The sequence below is a fragment of the Garra rufa genome, chromosome 6 (genome assembly GCF_049309525.1).
Source record: "Garra rufa chromosome 6, GarRuf1.0, whole genome shotgun sequence".
Taxonomy (NCBI): Eukaryota; Metazoa; Chordata; class Actinopteri; order Cypriniformes; family Cyprinidae; genus Garra; species Garra rufa.
The window spans coordinates 6,445,750-6,454,178 of record NC_133366.1 but is presented as its reverse complement, the minus strand read 5'-3'; the positions used below and the strand labels follow the sequence as shown (position 1 = coordinate 6,454,178).

General features: G+C 35.6%; 1 protein-coding gene across 1 annotated transcript; it reads right to left on the bottom strand.

The window, feature by feature from the left end:
- Positions 1–918: 918 nt before the first annotated feature.
- Positions 919–5,889, bottom strand: LOC141336792 (NXPE family member 3-like). Its single transcript, XM_073842519.1, has 8 exons — positions 5,856–5,889; positions 5,708–5,745; positions 4,112–4,549; positions 3,510–3,907; positions 3,356–3,426; positions 2,782–2,985; positions 2,035–2,378; positions 919–1,341 (listed from the first exon to the last, which is right to left on the bottom strand). The coding sequence occupies exons 1-8, from the start codon at positions 5,887–5,889 to the stop codon at positions 1,144–1,146; spliced, it is 1,725 nt and encodes a 574-aa protein (XP_073698620.1). The 3' UTR covers positions 919–1,143.
- Between the last annotated feature and the right edge of the window lie 2,540 nt (positions 5,890–8,429).

Here is an 8,429-nt window from a genome sequence, read left to right as displayed (position 1 = left end):
CTGCACTGTACATGGTCACGTGAACAGTCAATCTACCCTTTTCCTCACAAATCTATAGACCTTTTTTTTTTGTCAAAAACGAGTGCACAGCCATCTTTAGAATTTTGTCTTTGAACTTGTGGTAGCTCTGTGTTGCTGTTTAAGAGTAATTAGCTGCTGAAGTGGATTTAGTTATTGTAGAGGTAACAAAAGTTATCATGAGGAGTGTAATGTTTGAAGAGGATGTCATAATAAATGTAGACTGGGAAGATTTAAAACGAGCGGTTCAATCATAAATTCATACAACCTTACATTCATGCTGTGGAGATAGATACAGATGGGAGACAGAAGACAGTGAGCACAGCACAAAGAGGAGGACTATAAAAGTCACTTTCAGGTAAGTTCCACTCAAAAAGACAGAAACAGATCACTTCAATTCTTTATACATCAGTAGATTTTTGTTTTAATTTAAGTTTATTTTTATGTTCATAGAGCAAACCTTTTGCCGATTGTTTACAGTTAAAGGTCAGTTACTCCCATTCATGCAAAGCACTGGAGCACAGGAAAAAGGTGGACGAGACAGTAACTTTGTATATATGTCAAAATATCAAGAAAAAAAAAAGTATTTCTAAATTAATGACTGCCTTAAAACAAATACATTAACCAATGCATTTTCAGACATGGTGGCTATTTACACTAAGTGAAAATAGCGTATTTTCTTAATAGATGCTATTTAAACTAAGTGCAAATAACAATGGGATCTATTTACACTATGTTGAAATAGCAGGATTTTCTCATATTTATAATTTTTATTGCAAATAGACGCAATTATCTGCACCTCAGTATTGTAGTACATTAAAACAGCATGCTGTAATTACGTACTGAGCTTAAATTATGGTTTTAACCCCTCCTTACACCTACCCTAACCCTAATTTATAATTCATTTTTTATGACTTTTCAACTATGCCCCTCATTTTTCTTGAAAATAAATATCATATCAGAAAAAAAGGAGAAAAAAAGTTTGGAGAAAAAAGTTTGCCAGAAGAGGGCACCACCGAAGCTGACAATCAGCCACCTTTTGTAGTGTTGACTATCCCAGTTAAATATTGGTTGGTGGAGTTAGTTCTCAATTGCTTTATTGAACGAAATCAACTTGAAACGGCCTCAGCTAGGACAGATATACGAGAGCAACATGTCGATTTCATTACCAATGATAACAGGTCCTGGGTGAATGTTTTCAACTAGATAGTGACAGGAAGTCATCTGCCAGACATCTATGAAGACGACTCCAGCAATATCTTTGAACATCTCCCGCATCACTGTGTTCAACTGCAGCATGTGCCAATCACTTTGATAAATACTCTGGAAAAACACAGATTAGAATTAGAAAGAGCTTTATTGCCAAGTGTGCTTGCACAAACAATACTATAGCTCTCCTACCATGGAAATAAATGACAGTTAACTATTTATCTAGTAGGAATAAAGGAATGGTTTGCCCAAAAAATGATGAAATGATGTTTACATTTATATTTGTTCAAGTTGGTAATTTTAATGAGAATCAAACTCATGATTCCGGCATTGCGAGCACCACCAAAGCAAATATATTTAAGCCCAATGTTTCTAGACTTTCAGTGTTGGGGGTAACGCATTACAAATGTGAGTCATGTAAAAAATATCGGAGTTACTTTTTCAAACAAGTACCAAAACTTTATTTTTCCTCATCTATCCACCTCTGTCCCGTGTCGAAAGAAATACAGAGTGACTTTCTTCAGCCTGAGGCTTGTTAATTTCACTTTTAAAGTGAAAGGTTGTCAAAAAAAATTATCTTTCTTTGTGTTATTAAAAACAAATAAGCATGCTCAGCCTAGATGACAAACGTTACACAAAAGCAACGTAATGCATTACTTTCTATAAAAAAGTACTAACTCAATTAGTTACTTTTTATGGAGTAACATTGTATCCAACACAGTAGACTTTCATGTACAACAAATGCCATATCAAGTGCCATATTCTCTAGTTGAAAACAAAGTATGATTGGAAAGTGAGCAGGTGTACCTTCATTCCTGCAGTGTTTCCAGACTTGATGATAACAGTGGTAGTTGGAGCACGCCTCAGCAGTGCAATAACAGACTGCCGTATCTTAGCCACTTGAAACACGTAAAATGTTATCGGGTGAAAAACCAGGTGAGCACAGTATGTGAAGACGATGACTGCATGAGTCCCACCGGCTATTTCGTCAATATCGTTGCTGATGTAATGCAGGTCAACAATAGGCATAACTCTACCAAATCGCAAAGGAACACCGTGTACCCTCCAGTGAATAATGATATTATTTTTCAACTCCACAGCCATCAGGGGGCCACCTCCAGGATGAGTGTGGAGGTCCATTCTTTTTAAGTCTAAAAAAGATACAATAACTAACGTTATAATCGTAGCTTTAGAAAAGTTAAACAGCCCTGCATTGAATATTCAGGTCTCAGTGTCATTGCATTAGATACTAAATATTAGATACAACATATTAAAGTAGTGTCTGAGATCTAAGATCTGCATGAGATTTTTTAATGTATTTTTTTTCCTGGACCAACTTCACCTTTAAAAATAACATTTTTGTAAATTTTTTCAAAGTTTCCTGAAAAGTGCACCAGTTTTTGATATGTTAATCTAATGCCAATATATTCATATTTACATTAAGTGCCCATATAATTTGCGTAGCCTCTGTATCTCAGTTTCTCGTTGAATTTACATTATACATTCATGCTATTGAGTCTTACATTGAATATTAAAAAACTGAAACAAACTTGCCTGGCACTGTTTTTTCGAAGAACTCAAACCACTGCCTTGTGGTGGAGTCTCCCATCAAGTAGACAATCTTGTTTTTAAGACAAGCTGTCATTTGCGGAGGACTGAAATGTCGAGTGTTGCATACAAAGGACTTCCAGACATCTTTCAAATAAAATCCTGCAGGAACCGGTGTTCTCAGGCCAGACCTGCATTTCTCCACTGTGCCTAAAGCAAAGAAACATGCACGTGAAATGTTTTACATGAATTATTTTAACACTTTTTTTTTTTTTTCAGATTATATCTGTCCTCTGATATGTGTTTTGTCTATGTTTTGACCATTTCCTTTTTGGGAAAAAATAAAGAATCCCAAATAGAAATGTAACAGAATGTCAGAATTATCATTACTTTTTTTAGTCAGTCAATTAGATACCCTTCTCAGGGAACCATGATGATGATTCCATAATAAAAGTTTATTTTATTTATTTAAAAATGATATAGATTAATTAATTACCTAAATAACTAATAGTTTATGTATTTATTTTCCAACCAGGAAATTACATAGTCAAAATGTACAGAAACCATTATGTAAACATACCAATGGCTGCAGTGTTGGGAAGGACATTAATGATTTTTTTGTCTCCATTAATAGTAACATTTGTAAATTTTCTGTGGAGAGAGAGAAAAAAAAAGTACACTTATTTGTTTTACAATTTGACAGTTATTCTGAAATTAATTTAATTAATCATTACTTTGCACAAAGCAGCTGCTCAAACTTATTTAATGGGTTTTGCAAACGTCCGCCTGAGTGTTGAACCAGTTTGTCACAGGAGAGTCTCTTCGGCTTTGAACACTGCCACACCGTCCCTGTTCTTACATCCTTATACTCACAGCTGCGAATGCCTTTATTCCAACGACCCCACTTAAGATTACAATCTACTACTTCACGGAGACTTTTTTTATTGCCCCATGACCAAAAGTAGCCTTTAAAGTGGGTGCGTGGAGTCTCCCTGTGTTTTTGAATAATCTGCACAGCCTCACTGGAGTGCTCAAGGCGTACAAAAACTTGTGCCGGACCTTCCCAGGGCAGAAGGAGAGGAACAGTGTAAGTCCCATTACGATGATCCACAACCTCCCCGAACACACTCGCCTTCAAGAACAACAGAAAAGAATAAGTTAAGTGCAGAAGACCGCAGAATTCTGTCGGTAAAGATTTTTTTTTTAAAACAAACATAATGTGTAATTTTTGGTAAATAAATGAAAAAAAAAATATTGCATGCTAAACATAACATGACAAATGTAACATAACATCAAAAATGTATTTTAAAAATAATAGATCATAAAATAAACACACATTTAGCTCTGAATTGAAAAGTTTTGCTTTGAAATAATCTCCTCCATATCTTTTTGGGTTCTTGTTGTGGTCTCTGGCTGTGATGGTAACATAGAGCTTATCTCCCACTTTGTAACTCTCGTTGACTCCCACAATAGAGAAAGATGAGTGGACTGTACTTGTGCTCTGCATCCAATGAGTAATTTTTTGATCTGGATTAGGCCAGTCAATAGCCTTCTGTAGACTGTCCCACTCCTCATCACTGATTCCCATGTCAGACGCGGATATTATAGATGAATCGCTATTAGGAGGAACTGATTTAGGTCCGGGGGGCTGGAATTGTTTGACCTGAATCCCACCATTCAGTATTATGGATGAATCGTTATAACGAGGAACTGATTTAGGTCCGGGGGGCTGGAATTGTTTGACCTGGATCCCACACTTCAGTGCCCATAAAGCCTGAGAGAGAACCAGAATATCATTCACACCAAATTTGATGTATTTTAATGTGCAAATTATTAGTGTATATTACGTAGATTTGTAGGCATTTGGCAAAATCATGTACAATCGGTGAATGGACTAGGTTGAAAGCATCTAGTAAAGAGTTTCCTTCACACAACAAGTCAAAACAAACACCAAGTTGCTTGTACTGTATATATTTGTGTGTAAAACATGCCATAAACATTCCTAATTAAAACTGAAGTTTGTCATATTTTCAGTGTTAAAATACCTTTTATACCAGTTTACAGGTGCAGTAAGTGATTTCTAAGAAATACTGTTGATATTTGAAATTGACAGCCACACAAAAGACACATACACAACCCCTCCCTTTGTTGCTCCACTCCAAAAATAACGAACAACACCCCTATCCACACAGGATTAGCATTATCTCGTGACTTCTGGGCATTTCTAATAATTGCAGGTTATATATGATCTTAATCCTGTGCAAATCGACCATGTCTATAATTTGTAAAACAAAAATTCCCCCGCAATTACCTACTGCATTTCACTGAACAGCGAGGTCCTGTGATAATATCAGTCTTGTGCAAATCGGTTGAGTCATATCATTTTTTTTTTTTTCAGGGTTTTTGTTTCTTCTGTGTCTTTTGTCCAGCTTTTGCGAAGAATTGAGGCTGCATTGAAGTGTTTTGATGTTTGGATGTTAGGAGGAGAACATCCTCCAAACCACATAAACGCACACAAAAAGACCCACCCTAACCCAAACATAATGCAAATGCAAATTAGGGTTAGATTAATCTCAGTGGACTATGGTGTACTGACATTTTTACACAGTTAAGAAAACTGCGGAAAAATGTCCTGTGTGCTAAACGGAAATAACTGTGTCATTTTAAATAACTTCCTTACTGTGGAATGTAAAAAAAAAAAAAAAAGAAAAAAAAAATCTACGAAAACATCTTAAATTCAACAGCATAGGCGTAAATATCAAACAAATTCATTGATTCCTGCTAAAACCTATTAATTAAAACTAAACTGACATTCAAATTGTGCTGTGTGTTGTCTCTTTGAATGACACACAGTTTTGTTGTCTTGTTGGGTAGAAATTAAACTTTCTCTTTTTTTGATCATTATTTTAACATCTGCTTTAAAATATCTTACAAACTTACCAAACAGAATGATGTCCAAAGAAAACAAGCCTGTAGTAATACACAATGTCTTAACCTGCAGACTGATAATACATGGAAATGATCAAAACATGAAGCCATTGACCTATAATATGACCAGTGTAATTATATCTATAAATTACCTGTATTTGAGTTATGCGTGGATGATGTGGCCATGGCTAAGTCTGTTGTTCTCCTATTTTATGTCAGCTTTTGAGTGAAGATCATGTGGCTTTAAAAACAAGGCGGTCCCACAACGAATATGACATGCAGTTGAACAAACACGGCTGTCCTCAGTAATATAAGGAACGCACTTGGGGACAATACCTATTATATGAAACGCGTGAAATTTGGACGCATTGACAGAGAAGCCCCTGTCTGCAGCCTGCAGATCGAGGCGGGGCTGAATCTGGGGCGGGGCTGCACGTGTCGCCCCGCCCACATGCCTTCTCATTGGTTGTAGGTAAATTAATAATGTCGAGATAACGTAACTCCCACAACTCATCTCATTGGTGGCAAAGTAATGACGTTGAAAACATTATGGAGTTAAGGGAAATAAAATAGCAAAGGAAGTTACTAAAAATAATCAAATTGATTTTAGTTAGTATTAGTAGAACAGAAATTAAGAGTATTATTAAAAATAAATTAAAGAAACAATGGCAACAACAATGGGAAGAAAATAGGAAAGGACGATGGTTTCATAAGATTCAAAGGAGAGTGGGAGAAATAAGGTGTACAGGGAGGAATAGGCGAGAAGAGACAATAATATCAAGGCTTCGGTTTGGACACACGGGATTAAATGGAACATTACTGAAAATAGGTAAACATGGCACAGGGAAATGTGAATATTGCGGGCATGAAGAAACAGTGGAACACGTCATATTAGAGTGAAGGAAATATGAAACTGAAAGAAGACAATTGACCTTATGCACGGAGCGTAATATGGAATTACCCAATATAACCAAAAGATGGCAGCAGAGGATTTATTATGCAGCTGCCTTTTAAACTCCCTATATTTTTCAAGACGTCTTGCTTTTCGATTTATTATAAAATTACTAGTATAATAAATTGTAGTACTTTTCCTTAAGTATATAGTATAGGAAGTGCTGAAAATCATTAAACTCACACACAAACAGCCTATAAGGGTGAATTATTTAAATACTAATATATAGTTCACTACAAATGCATTAAATAATTGTGGTAAAATAATTAAATAATGCACTCAATATGAATCGATAGGAATATGAAATATTTAATAAAATTTAATAACTACATCTTTTAAGTTTTATCTTGAACTGTAAAATCTATTGAATAGCCTATATTTAACCAATACTTATACATCTATTTTTTTTAACTGGCATTTGTCATTCTTGAAACTGTATACATGGACGTTTCGTCCTCTTAGACAAACAACACTTTTCTTCGATTGTGAGTGGATTATGTAGAGAAAACGAACAAAGTACGCTCATATTACGGCACAGTACAGTTGGCCGGAAATTAATTAGCTGGCTTGACTAAACAAGGAAGTAATCCGTGCATATGGTAAATTAATAGCGAAATCAGAAGAAATTAAAATATGTTTCAATTTAGTAGATATACTTCGGGAAGGGTCAACAGATGGTTATAGTGTTATTTCAATTTCTTAGAGAAATTAATGTATTTGAGCACAGAGGACCCAGACTGCTGTTTCGCGTGTCACTGTTAGATCGGGAGGGAGAATCAGAAATAACTGTGAACATTATTATCTTAAATAAATAACAGTGAAATTCATTTATGTGTCGTCATAATTCATTCATGTGTCATAAATGTTTGTATTTATAAACAACTCTGATGTTTAACAACCCTTTCTATTTATTAATTTAATAACACAAGGATAGTGGATACTCTTGCTGAGAATTTTCCACATTTATGTATCTTATTAACAATTAAGACAATAAAAAAAAAAACTGTAAATAAACACCACTGGTTAACATTTTGATTTATAGTCACGGATTGCCAGAAATAGGATAACTAAACAGTGGAAAGATGTCTTGCTTGTAAATGTATGTAACCTTGGACCACAATCTTAATTGAGATTTGTACACATCTGAAAGCTGAATAAATAAGCAAAGGATTCAGCATTTACATATAACGTATGCGTGGCAGCGACGTTAATCCATTTCACTAACCAATGAGATGAGTTGTGGCAGGGATGTTGCGCCGACGTCATTAATTTACCTACAACCAATGATAAGGCATGTGGGCGGGGCGACACGTGCAGCCCCGCCCCAGATTCAGCCCCGCCTCGATCTGCAGGCTGCAGACAGGTGCACTTGGATTGACACGCACAGTTTTTACGCGTCTTTTTGGTCCGTGTAAACACGAACGCTTTGAACGTCTGTACACGAAGTTTTTTGTCATGTTATTTAATGACACGATCGTTTGTATCGCCTTAACGCAACATTTTTGACCGTGTGTTTCTAGACGAATGTTTTCGTCGTATAAACACGACATTTTTGAATGTGTAATATTTCTGAGTCTTATTTGATTTGCGACGTCTTAATTTTTCTGTTTTAGTTGAACTGGTGATAATTTGGGGTCAATGATTAAATACATTCAATGACTGCATGAATCCATAATTAAAATTATATTCTTTTGTAACGTTAAAGGAATCCCGTAGGCAGGCCCGGTTCTACAGGGGTGCTTGAGGGTGCTAAGCACTCTCAAACGAAATCAAT